The sequence below is a fragment of the Choloepus didactylus genome, chromosome 12 (assembly GCF_015220235.1).
Source record: "Choloepus didactylus isolate mChoDid1 chromosome 12, mChoDid1.pri, whole genome shotgun sequence".
Taxonomy (NCBI): Eukaryota; Metazoa; Chordata; class Mammalia; order Pilosa; family Megalonychidae; genus Choloepus; species Choloepus didactylus.
Window position 1 is genome coordinate 33,253,825 of NC_051318.1, and position 23,618 is coordinate 33,277,442.

Below are 23,618 nucleotides of genomic sequence, written 5' to 3' on the forward strand. Positions count from 1 at the left end.
AAAAAATCTCAGAATCACGTTCTATACCTCAAGATCCGCAAGAACAAAAACTTATCACACAAAGTATATTAGAGACTATATTTCATTCCATTTTGAATACATTCCCATTTGAAGAGCCAAAGAAAAGAACAATAACACAAAAAAGCTTTCAGAAGACAGAGATTCCAAAGATTTCATCTCCAATGATAGGGAAGTCCATTAGTGAATTTTTAATTGATACAACAAAGAGTGACATCCCATCTGAAAGAGGCCCTAGAAAGGAACTTGCTAGTTCTATTTCAGAGGAAAAGATAAGGTTACAAAAAGATTTACAAGCAAGAACCCTAGAACCTTTTGCTTTCTCCATGCCCATTTTATCAGAATCTGAAGAGCAGAAAAACACATCACAATTAGGCACAGAAAGTACACTGAGTTCCAAATGGGTAACTTTGAAGCCAAAGAAGCCACCAACATCACAAGTACTCAGTAACACTAGAATTGTTAACACAAGCCACGGAAAGAAACATAAATGCAACTTTGAAGCCAAGATGAAAGAGATGAAACAAGGGGAAGGTGTGTCAGATGCCTTTTTGAATACCTGTTTCTCTGCCGTACCAGTTTCACCTGATGTGGAAACTTGTAATGCAAAAGAAACAAACATATTAAGGAAAATACAATCCAGTCATGTGCCACGTACCTATTCCATTGATAAGGGCTATACCTTAAATGACAGAGAAGTAGAAATGCAAGAAGAGGAAAAGAAAGAAGCTTTACTAGAAACCTTTCCCTACTTTACCCAACAATCCATGTCTTCTGAACATCAAAAGAAAGAACCAGACCTTGTTAGATCTGATGCAGATTTTAACACTTCAGGAAACAGAAAAATTAAGAAATTGCTTGTAACAGAGCAAGAGGTGCCACAAAAAACAACTTTTATGGAAACTATTTTAGAGGCTGTTTCTTGCCACATAAAAGATCTGCTTCAAGTCAAGACATCAGAAAGACACATCAACACACAAGAAGGTCTAGCATCTGCAAAAGATCCAAAGATTCCATCTCAAACTTCAGAGGAATCAGTGATGGATGAACGTTTACCCAATAAAATAGGCAAACGATATGAGGGAAGTCATAGATGGCAACCTGATGATCCTTTTATTGAGGAAAAGGCAGGATTACCATTCTTACAGCCTTCTGATTTCTCTATGCCTGCTTTATCTAAGATTAAAGGGCAGAGACATGCAACACAAATCCCTAAGAATGAAACTCTGAAAGCCGAGATGCCATCAATTTTAGAGACAAGTAATATCACTAAGTGTGAAACCCTAAGCCATAGGAAGCAACAGGAGTACAATTTGGAAAACCTGGCCAAAGAAATATCTCAAGGTGTGTCAGATATATTTATGAATACCTATTTTTCACCTCCACCTGTTTTGTCTGGCATAAAAATGCTTAAAAAAGTGAAAACAGAGAAAGACCAGTTAAGAAAAACAAGCAATATGACACAATTGAAACAAGATGAAGAGAAAACATTGTATACAGATTCCTCTAATAAACTGAGTATCTCAAGTGACACAGAAACGAAATGGCAAAATGAAGAAGAAAAAGGTGGCAAAGACGTTTTATTTGAATCAGGTCAGCAGTTCCTGAATATGGGTAGTAGAACAGATCAAAATATGCTTATTACAGAGAAAGAAGTACAGCAGCAAACACTGGTTTCAGAAAACATTTTGGAGTCTATTCAGTCTGCTATAATGACTGTATTTCAAAGCGAAAAGCTGAAGAACATCCCACTACAAAAAAACATATTAGGTACAATAGGTGAAAAGATGCCATGTCCAAAATCAGGGAAAACAATGGTTGACAATCTTGTAATTGATAAAGCGGAGTATAGTACCACATCTGATGGGAGCACTACAGGAAAGCTGGATGTTCACAGTGCAGTTTCCCCACAAGTAGCAGAGAATATGGAAACACAAAAAGTGATAAAATACACAGTTGGTCAAAATATTCCACCTACCAAAACAGGGAAATCAATGTTTGCAGAGCCATGTGATGAAAGCTCTGGAAGGAAACTAGATAGTCTTATTGGCAAAGAAAATGAAGAGTTACAAAGAGATTTGCTAACAATGGTCACGCAGTCTGTTTTAACTGGTTCTAAAAAGAAAAGAAATATATTAAGATTTCTAGGAAGGAAAAGTTTAGATCCCAAATGTGGAACTATGAAGGCAAAGAAGCATCCATGTTCACAGGTGCTTAATATCACTGTGCCTGATAATCTACACTGTAGGAAGGAACCAGAAAACAATTCAAAATCTAAGATAAAAGACGTACAGCAAAATAAAATAGCTAATGCACTTTTGTCTCCCACACCTAGTTCAACTGATGTCAAAATAGATATTAAAAAACATGGCAGACCAAAAGCAGAGATGGATAAACCAAGAGTAAAAATATACAATCATACTTACCCAAAGCTAGAGAAATCACCACCTGATGGAGAAGCATGGAAGTCTGAGTTGACTGATATGCAAAACATATCAAGCAACACAATGCAAATGAATGTCTCAGAGCCTTTTGATTTCTCTACGCCTGTTTTATCTAAAAATGAAAAGCAAAGAAGTACAGTGCAGTTAGAATACATGAAAAGGACTATGAGTCAAGAGTGTTTAACTATGAAGGCAAAGAAGCTACTAATTTCACAGTTACTGCATGTTGCAGGATGTCGTTCTCCAAGCCATAGAAAGAAACTGAAATGCAAGTGTAAATACAAAACAAAATTAACGTTACCAGAAAAACATGAGGCAGATGCATTTTTAAATAATAGTAGTTCTCCCATACCAACTTCATCTGACATTGGAATGGATAAAAAATTAAGAGCAGATGCAGACATGTTAAGCAAACATGTCAATCTTATGCAAATAAAGCCAGAAAAATCAGGTGAAAGGAAAGCATGGAATACATATTCTTGTGGTAAGGGAAGTACTGCAAAAGATAAAGAGAAAGAAACAGTGGAAGAAAAAGAGTACCAAGAAACTGTACCAGAAGAAACACCACTATATATACAATTACTCAAATCTGATAAACACCAAAAAAAGAAGCCTGACCTGGTCAAATCAAAAAATGAAGTGTATAGTTCAAGAAGAAGGAAAGTTCAGGATTTTCTTGTTAGAGAGCTAGATGTGCAGCAACCAACATCATTTCCAGAAATTACTCTGGGTTCTACTCCCTGCCACATAATGAATCAGTATCAAGTTGATAAGACGAAGGAAAGCCACCGTACAACAAAAAGCACACGAGTTACTGAGACTGCTATGATTCCACCACCCAGTTTAGTGATTGATCAACTTTCATTCAAAACAACAGAAAGGGGCCCTCTGTATAAGGGAACACTTCAAAAAACAGCAAGGTGTTCAGATTCCACTGGCAAGAAAGAAGCTTTGAACATTTTTAAAGAAGCAAAACTGCATGATAGAGAAAGTGAGGAAGAGAAGCAAGAACAATTGATAGAAACTGGTCCATTGTATATTAAAAACTTCTTGGTAAATGCATATCTCATGAAGGAATCTGATCCTGGCAAGTCAGAAGGTGTCATTTTAGTAGAACAGTTTTTCCCCAAAAGTCAGATTTACAAAAGGAATCCAGAAAAAAATGTAAAAATAGAAAAAAACAATGTGACAACTAGTCTCCATATTGGACTCCCAAAACTGGAGAAATCAAAAGTTTGTACAGAACTGAGAGATCCAACAGGTCATTCTATATCTAATAAATGTGATAGAAAGACTATTGCCAATTCTATTATGATGGAAAAATGTCAGTACAATAGTTTGACAGGAATTGTCCTAGATTCTATTGGCAAGCATTTGCCTACTCCAGAAGAAATTGAAAGACAGACTGGTAGCCCAGAAATAGTTGACATGTCAAGTGTAAGTCCCAAAGGTATATCTTTGGAGACAAAGCAATCAACAGTCTCACAATCACTTAGTAATGACACATGCCGTGCTTTTCTAAGCATTAATAAGAAACAGGAAGAGAACTTTAAAGCCCAGAAGATAGAAATAGAGAAAGATAAACCTGTATTCAATGCAGAGCTAACTTCTATATGTGCTTCTATGCCTATTCCACCACACATAAAAATGGAGCAGTCACCTAGTACCTGGAATATATATGCAGAATCTTCAAGTAAGAGCAATGCCCCCAACAAAGCAAAAGTTAGAGAGAAAAAAGAGTATGAACACTGGGTTTCATTTAGAACAGCTCCACAATATACCCAGCCACTTGGATTTGGGGCAGATCAAATGAGAGAGCCTGGTCCCTTCAAATCACAATCACCCTTAATCAGTACAGTGTGCCCCAAGAATGTCGCTCTTCAGAAAACAAAAAGTGATTTAATAGAAGGCAAAGTAAAGATAGAAACTGTAGAAGAGATTAGTCCCAAGTCTGTATTTTTCTCTAAGACACATCTGCTTCAAATTGAAAATCAGAAGAAAAAAATTAAAACCACAAACTGGAAAACAAGAGCACATCCTGATGTTCTGGTTCCAAAGGCAGAGAAATCATTAATTGATGTACATTCTATTAATGCAACAGAGAGTGACAATTCATTACAGGAAAAAGGACATGAACTAGAGGAGCAAGAGCACCTTGCCATGCAAAAGAAACGGCAAGAGCCAGAACTACCAGAAACTACCTGGAGTTCTGTTAATGCTCATACACTTACACATCCTGAAATTGTGAGACATAAAGTTAAGGCAAAAACAACAGAAGTGAAAAACACTTTCCAGACCAAACAGGTAAAACTGAAGAAAAAGAAAGCACCTGTTTGCCAGCTGCTTACTGGTACTAGGTATGATACTGGAGGCAATAAAAAAGAATGGGGATATCACCTTAAACAGAAGAAAGTATTCCAAGAGAGTAAAAGTGTAGATTTAGTTCTGAAAGCTATTTTTGACTCTGGATGCATTACAACTCACATTAAAAAGCTTACAGAAATAAAAATGGAGAAAGACAAACGAGAAGAGAGGATACACATTCTTCCACAGCTAAAGGTGGCGAAAACACTAAATGAAAGGCAAATGTCTTCTGCAGGATCGACTGATAAGTACAGCCACATTAGAAAATTGGGACAATATGTTGGAGAAAAGGAACAAAAACACCAAAAAATTTTAATAGACACACCCCAACAATATATCCAACAGTTAAAGACTAGCTTGCAACAAATAGAGCAGCTTCGTCAGGTCAAATTCGAGGAAGATTCGAAAGGAAAGATGTGCTCTGAATCACCTTCACAGAAAGGAGACACTGATTGCACTGAGCTTGGTATCCCAAGAAGTGAAAGAAGAGAAGTCTTCATTAAAGGGAAACAGAAATCTTTCCTGAAGCAAGAGATACAGAAAATAGACCTGATTCCTGAGACCAGTCTGGAATCTATTCCTTGTCCCATGAAGGAGACAATAGAATTCATAACAAAACAAGATTTAAAACTGTCAATTCCACAGCAGAAAAAAGAATTGAAGGTAATTAACAGCCCATCACATTCAAAAGAACAACAATTACTAATTCCAGGGCTTAAGGCCCAGCAACAGAAGCCTTTCACAAGAGCTATTCTGAAGTCTGTTTCCTCTTACCTACTAGATCAACTTCTTACTGCAAAGCCAAAGAAAGAAGTAAAAATAAAAGATGCAGTTGTAAAGGGTTCAGTTCAACAGGAAAAGAAAATCTCATACAAAACATACATGTCAAATATAGATCCTATGTCAGGAAATACAGAAAGACTACTCTTGCTTATTAAAAAGCAGGAGAAGAGAAAAAAAATTAGAAAGAAGAAAGAATTTAAAAAAGCAGGAAACATGAAAACAGCTATAACTCCCAATCTAGTTTTAAAGTATTCCCCAGCTGGAGGACAACTCATTAACACAATAGAGAGTGTTGGCACTTTCAAACAAAGAGATGGAAAGGAATCAGAGGGGAGCGTGGCCATGCAAAGGGAACAGCAAAGGCCATATGGTCCAGGGATTACCCCAGATTCTGTTCATCCAAATGTGCTTATTTCTCCTCTAGTTATAAGCACCATGTATCCCAAAGGGATAAAAATTAAGGCAAAGAAAGCACTTGTTTTCCAGCTGCTTGATATGACAGTATATAGAACCAGAAGCAAAAAAAAGGAACTGAAATGTAACATTAAGATACAGAAGAAGTTCCAGCAAGGTAAAACTGTAGCAGATTTTGTTCTGAAAGATATTTGTGACTCTGGATATATTCCATCTCATATGGAAGAGTGTACAGAAGTAAAGAGGGAGAAAGACAAACCAAGAGAGCAGATACAAATTCCTCCACAGCTAAATCTGATGAAATCACCAAATGAAAATAGTCTGGAACCCACTTCCTCTCGCATGTTGCATCAACCCCACATTGATAAGTTCAGGAAAGAAGTATCAGCAAAAGGAATAATGAGTTCAAAAGTTTTGAGTCCAGTGGTAGAGAAAGCATCAAATGAAGCAGGTATTCCAGCAGATCAATCTCCATGTTCAGAAGGAAGTAATTCGTGTATTACAGAAAGAGAAGAACAGCATCAGGAAAGTACATCTGAGGCTCATCCAACATCTGTTTCTTTCTCTTCAATGGATATACTTCAGATGAAGATGCCAATGTTTCACACTTCCAATACAGAAGGAATTGGCTTACCTACTGCTGGAAAGGAAGAAGAGCAACCAGAAGGTATATGCCAGACTTTTCCAAAGACTGCTCCTCATCTTTTGTTAGATACACTTCAGAGTAAGACACCATGTGTAAAGAAGGTGCCAGAAGATGTTGTTGGCATCATGGATCATAATCTGCGCATGGAAGGAATTGGCTTGCTTATTGCAAAAAAAGTAGTAGAGCAACTGGAGTGGAGGCACCAGGCTTTTCTAAAACCTGCTTCTCACTCTTCACTGGATACACTTCAAAGTAAGACACAATGTGTAAGGACAGCAGCAGAAGACGTAGTTAGCACCGTGGATCACAATCTGAGTGTGGAAGGAATTGGCTTGCTTATTGCACAAAGTGTAGAGCAACTGGAGTGGAGGCACCAGGCTTTTCTAAAGCCTGCATCTCAGTCTTCACTGGATGCACTGCAAAGTAAGAAACCATGTGTAAGGACGGCATCAAAAGATGTACTTGGCATCATGGATCAAAAACTGAGTGTGGAAGGAATTGGCTTGCTTATTGCAGAAAAAGTAGTAGAGCAACTGGAGTGGAGGCACCAGGCTTTTCTAAAGCCTGCTTCTCACTCTTCACTGGATGCACTGCAAAGTAAGAAACCATGTGTAAGGACAGCATCAGAAGTAGGTAGTGCCATGGGTCACACTCCAAGAGCAGAAACAATTGACTTGCTAATTACAGGAAAGGAAGAACAGCCAAAAAAATTTACAAATAAGTCTCTTCCAAAACCTTCATCTCATTCCACAATAGGAATAGGTAACGTGTCAAGCAGAGCAAAAGGATTAGACTTATTTTCTAAAGATCAACCAAATACTGTATGTGAGCATGGACTGAAATGGCTTATGCCCTTAGATATCCCAAAGAAAATTAAAGAACAAAATAAAAGGCTGCCTTTAGAATCATGTGATAAAAATATAAAATACTGGATTGTTTCATTTCCAAAAGGAAAGAAATCACCAGACAGGGCACAGATAATTGATTCAATATCAAATGGTAGCCCACCCAAGCAAAAAGTTAGAGAGAAGGTGGAATTATATAACACAAATCAAGAGGTACAAAAAGAAGTATGTCTATCTGAAACTTTTTTACAGTCTCTTCATATCCATGTGCCTATTTTGCCAGAAAATAAAGCACAGAAGATTAGCATTACGAAAGGAGACGAGAAAAACATAATATACTTCAGAACAAGAGCTCTGAAGTTAAATAAATCAGTGTGTGTGTTTTCACATACACTCCATGACCCTGACTGTGGTACCCCAAGCAACAAACCAGAACTGCAGCAGAACATAAAAAAGAAAATGGTAAATATGAAACACAGAAAAGGTAAATCAGATTTGGTTGTGACAAAAATATACAATTCCATAGCTGCTTCATCTCACCTCAGATTAAATAAAGAGACAATAGACAGAGTTATCTCAAATAATATAAAAAAAGAAAAACAATATCTACCTCAGAAAGTGGAGAAAGGTAGAGTAAAAGCAGATGTGAAAGGAATAGTGGGCCCCGAGGTTATAATTTTGAAGGCAAAGGAATCATCACTGTCACATATAGTCAATAGAAAGGAAATGCTGTTGCTGTTGGACATTAAAAAGCAAGAGAGTAAGGTGCAGGAGAGTAGAGATAAATCAGGTGTGAAACTGACAAACTTACGGGCTTCCTTACCATCTCCTAATTTTAACTCAAGAATAAAAGTAGGAAAAAATAAGCCAGGAATACTAAGAGATTGCCTTCCACCACTAAAGATCCAGGTGTCATCAAGTGTCAGGGAAACATCATATTCAGAGTTAATTAATAAAGCTTTTTTAAGCAATGTAACAAAATCAAAACATTTGTCCCAGAAAAAGAAGGAAGATAGAGAAAATATAGTAGATGTGAGAGACATAATAGGCCTCAAGTGTATCACTTTGAAAGGAAAGAAAACACATTTTAAACATATACTTCATGAAAAGGAACTACAATGGAAAATTAAAGAACAAGAGCAAATGATACAGGAAGAACAAGGTGATCGAGGTGTACTCCTGGATAAACCCTGTGCTTCCATTCTTTCTCCGCCTCACTTGAAAAGGGGTACTGGAATAAAAGGAGAGGAAGACATACAAGGAATAACAAGCTCCTGTTTTCAACCATTAAAACCACAGGAATTATCACATGCAAAGGGAATATATGAAGAACCAATTGATGATATTTTAAGCCATATAAAAAAGGCAAAACAGATGCAACAAATAGAAAGAGTCAAAAAAGCTTGGGAAAAAACAGTACATTCCAAAGGAATATATTTGAAAGCAAAGAAATCTTCACTTTCACGGGAACTGTTGCTGAGTAGTGAAGAAGAGGAGAAAACATTGCAGAAAGATTCCAAAGGAATATACTTGAAAGCAAAGAAATCTTCACTTTCACGGGAGCTCCTGGTGAGTGGCAAAGAAGAAGAAAAAACATTGCAGGAAGATTCCAAAGGAATACACTTGAAAGCAAAGAAACCACTTTCACGGGAACTGCTGCTGAGTAGTGAAGAAGAGGAGAAAACGTTGCAGGAAGATTCTAAAGGAATATATTTGAAAGCGAAGAAATCTTCGCTTTCACGGGAACTGCTGCTGAGTAGCAAAAAAGAAAAGAAAACGTTGCAGGAAGATTCCAAAGGAATATATTTGAAAGCAAAGAAATCTTCACTTTCACAGGAACTGCTGGTGAGTGGCAAAGAAGAGAAAACATTGCAGGAAGATTCTAAAGGAATGTATTTGAAAGCAAAGAAATCTTCACTTTCACGGGAACTGTTGCTGAGTAGTGAAGAAGAGGAGAAAACATTGCAGAAAGATTCCAAAGGAATATACTTGAAAGCAAAGAAATCTTCACTTTCACGGGAGCTCCTGGTGAGTGGCAAAGAAGAAGAAAAAACATTGCAGGAAGATTCCAAAGGAATACACTTGAAAGCAAAGAAACCACTTTCACGGGAACTGCTGCTGAGTAGTGAAGAAGAGGAGAAAACGTTGCAGGAAGATTCTAAAGGAATATATTTGAAAGCGAAGAAATCTTCGCTTTCACGGGAACTGCTGCTGAGTAGCAAAAAAGAAAAGAAAACGTTGCAGGAAGATTCCAAAGGAATATATTTGAAAGCAAAGAAATCTTCACTTTCACAGGAACTGCTGGTGAGTGGCAAAGAAGAGAAAACATTGCAGGAAGATTCTAAAGGAATGTATTTGAAAGCAAAGAAATCTTTGCTTTCACAGGAACTGTTGGTGAGTGGCAAAGAAGAAAAGAAAACATTGCAGGAAGATTCCAAAGGAATATATTTGAAATCAAAGAAGTCTTCACTTTCACGGGAACTGCTGCTGAGTAGTGAAGAAGAGGAGAAAACGTTGCAGGAAGATTCTAAAGGAATATATTTGAAAGCGAAGAAATCTTCGCTTTCACAGGAACTGCTGGTGAGTGGCAAAGAAGAAAAGAAAACATTGCAGGGAGATTCTAAAGGAATATTTTTGAAAGCAAAGATATCTTTGCTTTCACGGGAACTGCTGCTGAGTAGCAAAAAAGAAAAGAAAACGTTGCAGGAAGATTCCAAAGGAATATATTTGAAAGCAAAGAAATCTTCACTTTCACGGGAACTGTTGCTGAGTAGTGAAGAAGAGGAGAAAACATTGCAGAAAGATTCCAGAGGAATATATTTGAAAGCAAAGAAATCTTCACTTTCACGGGAGCTCCTGGTGAGTGGCAAAGAAGAAGAAAAAACATTGCAGGAAGATTCCAAAGGAATACACTTGAAAGCAAAGAAATCACTTTCACGGGAACTGCTGCTGAGTAATGAAGAAGAGGAGAAAACGTTGCAGGAAGACTCCAAAGGAGTATATTTGAAAGCAAAGAAATCTTTGCTTTCACGGGAACTGCTGCTGAGTAGCGAAAAAGAAAAGAAAACATTGCAGGAAGATTCCAAAGGAAGATATTTGAAAGCAAAGAAATCTTCACTTTCACGAGAACTGTGGCTGAGTAGTGAAGAAGAGGAGAAAACATTGCAGAAAGATTCCAGAGGAATATATTTGAAAGCAAAGAAATCTTCACTTTCACGGGAGCTCCTGGTGAGTGGCAAAGAAGAAGAAAAAACATTGCAGGAAGATTCCAAAGGAATACACTTGAAAGCAAAGAAACCACTTTCACGGGAACTGCTGCTGAGTAGTGAAGAGGAGAAAACGTTGCAGGAAGATTCTAAAGGAATATATTTGAAAGCGAAGAAATCTTCGCTTTCACAGGAACTGCTGGTGAGTGGCAAAGAAGAAAAGAAAACGTTGCAGGAAGATTCCAAAGGAATATATTTGAAAGCAAAGAAATCTTCACTTTCACAGAAACTGCTGGTGAATGGCAAAAAAGAGAAAACGTTGCAGGAAGATTCTAAAGGAATATATTTGAAAGCAAAGAAATCTTCACTTTCACGGGAGCTCCTGGTGAGTGGCAAAGAAGAAGAAAAAACATTGCAGGAAGATTCCAAAGGAATACACTTGAAAGCAAAGAAATCACTTTCACGGGAACTGCTGCTGAGTAATGAAGAAGAGGAGAAAACGTTGCAGGAAGACTCCAAAGGAATATATTTGAAAGCAAAGAAATCTTCACTTTCACAGGAACTGCTGGTGAGTGGCAAAGAAGAAAAGAAAACATTGCAGGAAGATTCCAAAGGAAGATATTTGAAAGCAAAGAAATCTTCACTTTCACGAGAACTGTGGCTGAGTAGTGAAGAAGAGGAGAAAACATTGCAGAAAGATTCCAGAGGAATACATTTGAAAGCAAAGAAATCTTTGCTTTCACGGGAGCTGCTGGTAAGTGGCAAAGAAGAAAAAATGTTGCAGGAAGATTCCAAAGGCATATATTTGAAAGCAAAGAAATCTTCACTTTCACAGGAACTGCTGCTGAGTAGTGAAGAAGAAGAGAAAAAGTTGCAGGAAAGTAAGCATGTTGGGACTCAGAGTACATCTTTTGCTTCCATCTCTTTTCCACCTTACTCTGAATTGGACATAAGAAGTAGAGGAAAGGAAGCCATGCTAATAAAAACAAGATCTTCTTTTGTACAATTAATACTCCAGGAGTCCTCAGATGTAGGGAAAATAGCGTATAAAGAGTCTACTTGTTGTGATATTTCAAGCAGTGTAAAAAAAGCCAAAGAATATGTGATGCAGGAAGAAAAGAAACTAAAAATGGCAAAAGTTAGACCTTTGATTAAAAAGAAATCACCAATTTCACAGAAATTTCATTTAGACCTCAAAACTCAAGATAAAAAGTCACAAAAAGTTAACGTTGAACCACATGTGGTTCTAACCAATTACAGCACTCCCATACCTACATCTCATTTAAAATTGGCTATAAGAATGAAAAATGAAAATAATAGAATTAAGATAAGACATTCTTTTCCAAAACTGTCACAAAAGAAATCATCAGATGCAGTGAAAACAGCAAATAAAGAGCCTATTCAGGGTGATATCACTAGTGATGTAAAGAAAACAATAGAATGCATGCCACAGAAAGAAGAGGACAGACAAATAAGAGTAAATATGAAAAACATGATGCACTTCAAAGGCACAACTTCCAAGGCAAAGAAATTTCCACTTTCATGTGTACCTATTATTGCTAAGGGCAGTGGTCCCCAAACTAGAGAAGTACAGACCAACATAAAAGAGGGAATTGGCCACAAACAGGAAAGAAAAAGTGAACTAGATGAGGTTCTGAAAATACCTTCTCTATCTGATTTCAAATTAGACACAGGTATTGAATGCAAAGAAGACAAACTAGGAGTATCACGATCTTTTCTTCCACCACCATGGCACATGGAGTCATCGGATTCAGGGAAACTAAAACATAGAGTGTCAACTTTGCATGATAACTCAAGTGATTTAAAAAGAACAACATACATGATACAGAAAACAGAGGATAAAGTAAATATTACTGAGAAAGGCAGAATGCATCGCAAGTATATAGCTTTCAAGGCAGAGAAATCGCCCCTTTCCTCTATACTCAAAACAACAGAACTGCAGTTGAACATCAAAGAGCAAAAGAAAATGGGGCAGGATGGTAAGGGGAAAACAGTTGTGATTCTGAGCAAAACCTGTGCTTTTAAAACTTCTTCGATTCACATTAAAGGGGACACAATAAAAGAAAAGAATGGTGAGCTTGGAATAATAAAACACTGTGTGCCACACCTTAAGCTCCAGGAATCATTGGCTTCAGGGCAAATAGCGTCTTCAGAGTACATTGATAGTGATATTTTGAGGCATGTTAAGAAAACAAAACATCTACCACATAAAGAAGAGGACAGAGTAAAAACACTAGCCATGAATGGCTTAATGCACCCAATAGATGCAGTTTTCAAGGAAAAGACATCACCACTTCCACATGTGTTCAATATTATTGAGGATGGTACTCTAAGCAAGAGAAAGGAACAACAGTGGAGCGCTGACGTGAAGGTAGAACAGGAACATGAAAGAAAAAGAAAACTTGATGTAGTTCTGCCAAAAGCTCATAATTCCATGCCTTCTCCATCTCATCATATATTAGATATAAGTATTAAAGTAAACAAAGACTTGCTTGGTTTTGTGAGATGCTCTCCTTCTCAATTAAAGCTCCATGTACCATCAGATGAAGGGAAAGCCAGAAATGAAGAGTCAAATGAAGATATTAGCTCCAATAATGTAATGTTAAAAGCTGATCAACAGATGCCAAATAAAGAGGCAATGGACACAGTGAAATTGTTAGACAGGCAAGGTATAGTACTCCCTCCAAAAATAAATTTGAAAGCAAAGACATCCCCTCTTGCACATCAATTCAATAGAAAGAAATTATCTTTGAATATTAAAAAGCAAGGGGAAAAGGTGAAGGAAGACAAAAGTGAACCAGGGATGGTTCTGAGAAAAACTTTTGCTTCCTTACCTTCTCCTTCACCTTGTCTTAAGCAAGACATTAGAGTAAATGAAAAGGAAGGCATGCTAGGAATAACACAATCCTTGCCACTGCTCAAGACTGAAAATCCATCAGAACCAGGCAATAAAGCATATACTGAGTCAATTGACGGTTGTATGTTAAGCGAAAGAAAAGGACCAATGCAATCTACAACACAGAAAGAAGAGGGAGATAGATTCAAAACAGATATGAAAGACAAAATGCTGCCAAAATGTACGTATTTGAAGGCAAAGAAATTACCATTTTCACATATACTCTGTATCGAAGAATTGCAATGCAAAGCTGAAGAGCTAGAGAGAAAGGTGCAGGAAGATAGAAGTGAACTAGTTATGGGTCTCACAAACATTTGTGCTTCTTTACTTACTCAACTACCTCTTAAATCTGATACAAAAGAAGGAGAGGGATACATGATAAAAATTACAAGATTGCCTCTTCCACAACTAAGGTCCAGGAACTCATCAGGTGCAGAAAAAGTGGCACATGTAGAACCAATTGAGGAAGAATTCTCAAATGAGGTAAAAAAGTTAAAAGAACAAATGCTACAGAAAAAGGAAAATGATAGAGGAAAAAATGTGGCTATGAATGGTGTAGTGGACACCACTGATACAGATCTGAAGACAAAGGAATCACCTATTTTACATACACATTGTCCAACTGACCTTCAGTGGCAAACTAAAGAGCCAGAGGGAAAGGTCCAGGAAGATAAGGGTGAGCAAGATGTAGTGCTGAGTAAAACTTGTACTTGCCCATCTTCCCCACTTCACCTTCAAGTGAATACCAGAATCAAGGAAAAAGGCCTGCCAATGTCAACAAGAACCTCTTTTTTACAAGAAAACTGCAAGGAATTATCAGATTCTGGGAAAGTAGTATATGCAGAACCAGTTGCTCATGAAATTTTAAATATTCTGAAAAACATCCTAATGCTCCTCAAACATCAAGAAAAGAAGGCTCAGGGATGTAAGAATGAACCAGGCATGGTTCTAACCAAGCCTTCTACTTCATTATCTCGACCTCACCTCAAATTGAATAAAGAAATACAAGTAGATGATGAAATGCTACGAATTTCAGGGCCTGTTTGGCCGACAATATCAAATGCAGGGGAAATAGTACATACAGAGCCATTTGATAATGATATCACAAAATGTGCTAAAAAAAGAAAACAACATGTGCCTCAGGAAGAAGAGAGGGTCAGAGAAAAAGCAGTAGATACAAGAGACATGATGCATCCCACAGATATAACTTTGAAGGCAAAGAAATCACCTCCTTCAAAAATGCTCCATAGAACAGAAGTGCATCTGAACATTAAAATAAGGCAAGAAAAAAAGGAACAGGAAGGTCAAGGTATTGTTCTAAGAAAAATGTATACTTCTAAGCCTTCTCCACCTAACCTTAAATTGGATAAAGTTACACAAATAGATGAAAAAATGCTAGGAACTAGAAGATCCTCTCTACTCCCACTAGCACTTCCAGCATCATCAGATGCAGAGAAAAAAGTAGCTATACAAGCAATCGATTGTGAAATAAGAAAGGGAAACCAACAAATGCTGCAGAAAGGAGATAGGTACAAGGGGAAAACAGTAAATATGAGGCTCAGGATGCATTGCAAAGATGCAAAGATGTCACCAAATTCACCCCTACTTAATGCAAAGGAATTTGTGTTGAATATTAAAAAAGCAGACAAAAAAGTGCATGAAGGTAAAGGTGAACCATGTGTGGTTCCAACAAAGACTTTTCTTTCCATGCCATCTGTACCTTCCTTTTATATGGATTTGGGAATACAAATGGACAAAGACACATCAGGAATCACTGGGTCCTCTCTTCCACAGCAAAATCTTCAGGAGTCATCAGATACCCAGAAACTAGCAAAGAGAAAGTCAGTTGGTGGTAATAGTGAAAACTGTGTTAAAAAAGCAGAACATTCTGCACCACACAAAGAGGCAGTGCAGCAATATATCTCAAACTTCAAAATCAGTATACAGCAAAGAAAGGAACCTCCACAAGTCGAATCAGAAGGAGATCTGAATGGATTAGTCTTACCTTCACAGGATGAAGACATTTATTTTACAGGATTTGCTATGATAAGTAGTGAAAGTCTGGGGTGGGTCTTTCCAGAGCAAAAGTCTCAGCCAGAAAAACACAAACCAGAAACTTGTGTTGTTTCCTACACCGTAATAGATCCAGCTATAATTGGAAATCTGAAGAAAGAAGCTAAAATAATGGATAACTTAAACCATAAAATAAGGCCCAAGCTTTCAGTTTCTTGGTCAAGGAAAATATCCAAGGAAAAGCATACCATATTTGGCACCCCTGTAAGTACACAAGGACAAGAATCTTCTGTTTCAAAACGAAATGCCCAGCACCAAGAAACTTTATCAAAAGCATTTCCAAAGTCTGTGGATATATGTACATTTGTTGAACCAAAGAAAGACGTACCAAGTAACAATAAAATAAGCACAACATTTTCTCTCCAAGTGTTAACACCAGAGACAAGGGACTCATCACAGAAAATGAATATCCCAGAGTTGAATACCCTCCAAAATAGGGAAGTACAAGAAATTTTTATGAAAAAGCAGGTATTGTGGGTGTCTGAAAGAGTACATGACACCAGGCCAAAATCTGTCCTTTCTCTTAACTTTCCACTTCAAAATGGAAACACAACACCACTGGAAATAAATGTGGACAAGAAAACTACAGTGGATCCCAGTGTACTGATACTACCAGAAATACAAGCAGAAAATAAGAAGGTTGACGCAAAAAGATGGGGAAAAGAGCAGGCATTGCTTGTTTCAGAACAAGAGGACCATGTTCCAGAATCACTTCGGAAGTCTCTTTATTCCCCCTTGACTTTTTCATTTCAATCTGGACATCTGAAGGAACAGAATAAAATTGACACAAGCCCTACAATAAATCTGGAACAAAAAGTATTAGGAATAAGAGGGGGGAAAGAGCAGGCCTTGCTTGTTTCAGAACAAGAGGACCATGTTCGAGAATCACTTCAAAAGCCTCTTCATTCCCCCTCAACTTTTTCACTTCAATCTGGAGGTCGGAAGGAAGGGATTAAAATTGACACAAGCCCTACAATCTATCTGGAACAGAAACTATTAGGAATAAGAGAGGGGAAAGAGCAGGCATTGAATGTTTCAGAACTAGAGGAACATGTTGGAGAATCACTTCTAAAGTCTCTTCATTCCCCCTCAACTTTTTCACTTCAATCTGAAGATCTGAAGGAACAGAATAAAATTGACACAAGCCCTATGATAAATCTGGAAGAAAAAATATTAGAAATAAGAAGGTGGAAAGAGCAGGCCTTGCATATTTCAGAACGAGAGGAACATGTTCGAGAATCACTTCCAAAGTCTTTTTATTCCCCCTCGATTTCTTCACTTCAATCTCGAGATCTGAAGGAACAGAGTAAGATTGACACAAGCCCTACAATAAATCTGGAACAAAAAATATTAGGAATAGGAGGGGAAAAAGAGCAGGCATTGCTTGTTTCAGAACAAGAGGAACGTTTTCGAGAATCATTTCAGAAGTCTCTTTATTCCCCCTTGACTTTTTCACTTCAATCTGGAAATCTGAAGGAACAGAATAAAATTGACACAAGCCCTAAGATAAATCCAGACCAAAAAATATTAGAAATAAGAGGGGGGAAAGAGAAGGACTTTCATGTTTCAGAACAAGAGGAACATGTTCGAGAATCACTTTGGAAGTCTCTTCATTCCCCCTCGACTTTTTCACTTCAATCTGGAGATCTGAAGGAACAGAATAAAATCAACACAAGCCCTATGATAAATCTGGACCAAAAAATATTAGAAATAAGAAGGCGGAAAGAGAAGGACTTTCATGTTTCAGAACAAGAGGAACATGTTCGAGAATCGCTTCCAAAGTCTCTTTATTCCCCCTCGATTTCTTCACTTCAATCTCGAGATCTGAAGGAACAGAGTAAGATTGACACAAGCCCTACAATAAATCTGGAACAAAAAATATTAGGAATGGGAGGGGGAAAAGAGCAGGCCTTGCATGTTTCAGAACAAGAAAAACGTGTTCGACAATCACTTCGGAAGACTCTTCATTCCCCCTCGACTTTTTCACTTCAATCTGGAGATCTGAAGGAACAGAATAAAATCAACACAAGCCCTATGATAAATCTGGACCAAAAAATATTAGAAATAAGAGGGGGGAAAGAGCAGGCCTTGCATGTTTCAGAAGAAGAGAAACGTGTTCGAGAATCACTTTGGAAGTCTCTTCATTCCCCCTCGACTTTTTCACTTCAATCTGGAGATCTGAAGGAACAGAATAAAATTGACACAAGCCCTACAATAAATCTGGACCAAAAAATATTAGAAATGGGAGGGGGAAAAGAGAATGCATTGCTTGTTTCACAACAAGAGGAACGTTTTCAAGAATCACTTCCAAAGTCTCTTTATTCCCCCTTGACTTTTTCACTTCAATCTGGAGATCTGAAGGAACAGAATAAAATTGACACAAGCCCTGTGATAAATCTGGAACAAAAAATATTAGAAATAAGAGAAGGGAAAGAGCAGACATTGCTTGTTTCAGAACAAGAGGAACGTGTTCAAGAATCAATTCCGAAGACTCTTTATTGTACCTCAACTTTTTCACTTCAGTCTGGAGATCTAAAGGGAAAAAATAAAATTGACCCAAGCCCTACTGTAAATCTTGAACCAAAAAAATTAGAAATAGACAATAATAGTACTATGAATCAGGAAGAAGGGAAATTAAAAATAGACATTAACAGAACTCGAGAACTGAAAGAGGAAAAAACACAAACCCACAAGAACCATACTGTGAATCTTGAGAAAGAGACAATAAAAATGGACATAAGTAATACTGTAAATATGGATGCGCTGTCTCTGATGGCAGAGGGACCTCAAATTGAGGCTCGGGTAATCACGAGTATAACAGGTCACTGCCCAATCAAGCAAAAACACAAAAAAGACGTGAAAGTGTCTAGGTCAAAACAAAACACTCAGCTACAAAATAATTTTCAAAGGAATGCTTGGGATTCATTTTATGCCTATATTCCTCTTTCTCCCAAATTTGAAGGCAAGAAAGGAAGATTAACAATAACAGATTTGAAAAGTGAATTGAGTCCCAAATATTTAACTGTGAAAGCCCCAAATCACCCCGTTCCACAGATACTTAGTATCGCAGGATGTGGTACTCCAAGCAATAGAAAGAAATTTGCATATGACAAACAAAAGAAAATTTTACTGAGTAAAGATGCCTCAGGGATATATATCAGAAGTCTTTCTATTTCCACAATGAGTCCACCTCAAACTGAAGAAACAGTAAAATCCCAGGCAAGCCCCGAAAGAGTAAGAATCGATCTTTCTAAATTCCAGGAGGAGTCGCCTAATGCTAGTGAAGTTAAGGGGGATGTCTCAAGCACTGTAACAGCAATTCCACAAGAACTTACAAAACCAGTTCCACAAGACACCCAACCCTTTGTGGCTGATGAGCAACAAATGAAGAAACTTCTTAGAGTCAACTCAGAAGCGAACCTTAGCAGTGAAATAAATGAAAAAAAATTAACTCCTCAACCGAAAGAAATGATTGTCACAGGGCATGATGCCTCAAGGATTATAAAAGAACCTGACTTGCATATTTCTGAGCAAGAAGAAAATGTACCAGAACCCATTCTCACACCCACAAAGCATCCATTTTTGTCTGAAGATCCAAAGGAAAATGTGGAAGCACACATGGAAAGCAACATAAATATGAATATCCTACCTCTAAGGGTAGAGAAAACACAATGTGGGATTCAGCTATTTGATACCACAGAGTGTGCTTCAGCATCTGAGCAAGGGGATCAGAATGAACCAGTACAGGATAAAACCACACAAAATGTCCAGCAACAGAAAGCTTTACCAGAAACTGTTCCCAAATCTCTCTGGGTCCCTAGGCCCGTACCACCCCACATTAAAAGCAAAATAATAAAAATAGTGGATAGTACAAGTACAGAAAGTTCACTTCCTGTTTATGAAGAAATTAAACATGTCCTTGAATCCCCTCTAAAAAATACAATGACTGAAAGGAACAAAAAATGTGCAAGCCAAAGAGACAAGCCTCTAGAAATACAATCATTCACTTTTGTTATGATCCAAGACAAACTTTCTGCTGATAAAATGGAAAATGTACAAGCTAATACATATAACTTGAAGTCACCACCTTTTGCAGAGGGTCCAGATATAATTACAATACATCCCAAATTGCAGCGGAAACCGTTTTTAGATGATTTTACTACTGAAGAAAAAAGTAAGCTCAGTAATCACTTAGAGTCAAAAGCACTTGAAATAAAATTGAACCTGATACCAGAAATAGCAAACAAATCCTTCCCAAAACAGCCCATTTTAGATGAAGATAACAGTTGGAGGCTGAATCCAAGAGATAAAAAAGTATGCTCTATGTCTCTAGAAGGGATTGATACTGTAGAACTTAACTTAAAACACAAATACCAAGAAGATTCACCTCCTATTGGCAGTGTGAAGACACTGATTGTGAATGTTTCAAGTAGCAATGCCGAGATCATTACAAAATTAAAGAGTGTTAATAAGCTGGCTTTAAGTGGAACATCTTCACTGATTTCTGCCAATAATAAGATGTCATTGCCGCATATTCTCCAGAACTACACAGTAGAAGAAAAAGACAAACTTTTCATGCACCTTTCTATGAAAACATTGGAGATTCAAATGAAAACGTTTCCCAGAATTGTTAGAGAATCCTATGCCATAGCCAGTGCTCAAGAGAGAAGGGAACCTTTATCTACATGTATTCATTCTGGTGTCAGAGTACCAAAACGAAGAAACAACATTTTGTTATTTTTTGAGGAAAAATCTCTTCACCAAATAGATCTTGATTTACAATACAAATACCTTCGTTTTCTCCTGGGGTTTCCTGTTGCAAGTGAGCTCCCTAAGCCAAATGCAATTTCCAAACATGATCTGAAATTAAACACAAGTGCAGTATGTAAAAAAGTAGATGATGTTGGAGGAAGCTGTGGTCTTCCCATTGATACAGAACAGCGTATCTCTTTCAAAAAGCAAAGTCCTCATGAAAGCTCATCACTGAACAGAAAATTCCTGGAGCCAACCCCTGTGGGTGCTTCTGACCTTGATGGAAACAGCACGATGCTGAAAGATACTAGTGTTCTTCCTGAGGTAAAATCTCATCTGACTCCAAAAAAAGATAAAGAAAATCATGTACGTTTTCAACAACCAAATACACATAAATCTCTTGACATAAAGATTCAGGAAGATGCTGTTCATTTAGTTGATGCACTTTCAGTTCAAATTTCTGAAGAATTTACTGATATACAGACCAACATGGAGAGTCCAACTAACTTGGAAGAAGATGAGGATGAGGAATATATATTTTTAGAAGCCAACCCTTACTTGAGTCAGCAATCGCAAAGAATTCCGTTTGAATTACAGAAAGGCATTCCTTTGGAAAATCTCCACAAGAGGAGAATAAGCAAAACTGGTGGGAAACAACTTTATAATGAAGATTCAGCTTCCCATAACAGTAGGAGAGGTAGAAAACATACCTTAATTATGATACCACCTTCTTATAAATCCCACAAACATAGAAAAAATCGATCATCCCCCAAAGCACAGTCTCCTGACTGGTTGTGTCATAGTTCACTAAATAATACAGAAATTCAATCTGGGTCATCTTCTGTATCATTCAGTGAAGAGAAACTTTCAGGGACTATAAGGAGCAAAACAAATTATTCTTCAGCTCCCTTAACGGAGTCAAATATCAAATTGCATCCTGCGAACAACCAAGGCAAAACTTGCATGCATCTAGAAAGCAAAGAAAGAAAGAAGCCCACATTTGATGTATTCACAAAGAACAACCTTCATTTGGACGATGATTACAGTGATACACCAAGTAAAAAGAAACAGTCAAGAAAGAAGAAAGTATATGATTATGAGTCAGGAAGATCAGAACAGTATTTCCAAAGCAGACATAAGTCATCATCAAAACCTCATCATGAGGATGTCAGTTTCTATTCTTCAAGAAAATCAAACCAGCCATTTTTTTATGCCTGTGTACCAGCAGACTCACTGGAGGTCATACCCAAAACCATTCGCTGGACTATTCCTACTGAAACCTTAAGGAAGAAAAATTTTAAAATTCCCCTGGTGGCAAAGATGTCAAGTTCCTGGAATATATGGAGCTCCCCCAAGAAGTTTTTGGAGTCACTCTCAGAGTCCTTAAAGTTAAGGCCAATTCCTGAAAAGTGATATTACCATATCTAGATTCCTTTTAAGTGGAAAATGGTCGCTGTTGTGATATTCTTGAAAAATAAAATACTATAAAGTGGAATGGTTTCTTCCTGGTATGTTTTCTAAGCTGATATATTTTGTTTCTGCAGTAGATTTGTCCAATTGTTCTGGAAGGCTAAGCAGGGAGAGCAGATGACTTTGAATACGTTTCTACCATGTCTGAGCTCTCCTTTTAGTGTATGTTGCTTCCTGATCATCCTAAGAGGAGGGGTCCACAGAAGGTAGAAGCCCTCTTTGCACTAACCAATGACTAAAGGGTGAGGAGGAGGAATTGTAGCATATAAATGAGATTGAGAAGAGCTAGAGTTAGGAGGGTGGGGGCACAGAAACTAAAAAGGGAGAGTTTCAAGTAGAAGTGAAGGTTCAACAATGTCAAATGCTACAAAATACTGAAATAATTCCTGAATTTCTTCCATGGTATTGAACAACCAGATTGAATATTTTAATACTTTTTTATTATAGAAAATTTTGAACATCTACAAAGGAAGACAGAATGGTATAATGAACTTCTGTGTTTCCGTCACCCAGCCCCCACACTTTCAACTCATAGTCAAACCTGCCTCACCCACTTCCCATGCACTTCTTCTCCTTTGGTATATTAAAGAAAATCCCAGTTATATCATTTCATCTATAAATATTTTATTCTCACCATTACAACATAAGAACTGCTTTTAACCTAACCACAATAGCCTTATATCCAAAAAATAATAGGAATTTCTTAATATCAAATAATCTTTAGATTATTTCCAATTATTTCATATATGTCATAATTTTATTTATAGTTTGTTTGAATTGGGATATAAAGAAGGTCACAGATTGTGCTAGATATTTTAAATCTCTTTTAATCTCTAGGTTTCCCTGTCCATCACTTTTTCTTCCTTACAATATTTCAAATTGAAGAAACCAAGTTATTTGTCTACAGTTTCCCATAATCTGTGTTCCGGTTTGCTAATGCTGCTGGAATGCAAAACACCAGAAATGGATTGGCTTTTATTTAAAAGGGGGTTTATTCATTTACACACTTACAGTCTTAAGGCCATAAAGTGTCTAAGGTAATGCATCAACAATTGGGTACCTTCACTGGAGGATGGCCAATGGTATCCGGAAAACCTCTGTTAGCTGGAAAGCACGTGGCTGGCATCTGCTCCAAGTTCTGGTTTCAAAATGGCTTTCTCCCAGGACGTTCCTCTCTAGGCTGCAGCTCCTCAAAAAATGTCACTCTTAGTTGCTCTTGGGGCGTTTGTGCTCTCCTAGCTTCTCCAGAGCAAAAGTCTGCTTTCAAAGGCCATCTCCAAAATGTCTCTGTAAGCTGCAGCTCTTCTCTAAGCTCCTGTGCATTCTTCAGTGTCCCTCTTGGCGTAGCAAGCTTGCTCCTTCTGTCTGAGCTTATGTAGTGTTCCAGTAAACTAATCAAGGCCCATGCTGAATGGGCAGGGCCACTCCTCCATAGAAATTATCCAATCAGAGTTATCACCTACAGTTGGGTGGGTCGCATCTCCATGGAAACACTCAATCAAATAATTACAATCTAATCCACACTAATACGTCTGACCACACAAGACTGCATCAAAGATAATGGCATTTTAGGGGGCATAATGCATTCAAACTGGCACAATAGGCATTTTGCTGGTCACATCCCCATTGCAGGTTGAAATTTCATTTAACTATGGATTCCTAATTGTTCCTTAAAATGTCTTCAAA

General features: G+C 37.6%; 1 protein-coding gene across 1 annotated transcript in view; it reads left to right on the forward strand.

Moving 5' to 3' along the window:
* CCDC168 (coiled-coil domain containing 168) overlaps positions 1-21,946 on the forward strand; it is a 28,735-nt gene extending 6,789 nt beyond the window's left edge. The window contains exon 3 of the mRNA XM_037799901.1: positions 115-21,946. Within this exon, the coding sequence (XP_037655829.1) occupies positions 115-21,875 (21,761 nt within the window). The 3' untranslated portion in view covers positions 21,876-21,946. The remainder of the gene's footprint in view (positions 1-114) is intronic.
* Positions 21,947-23,618: the final 1,672 nt, after the last annotated feature.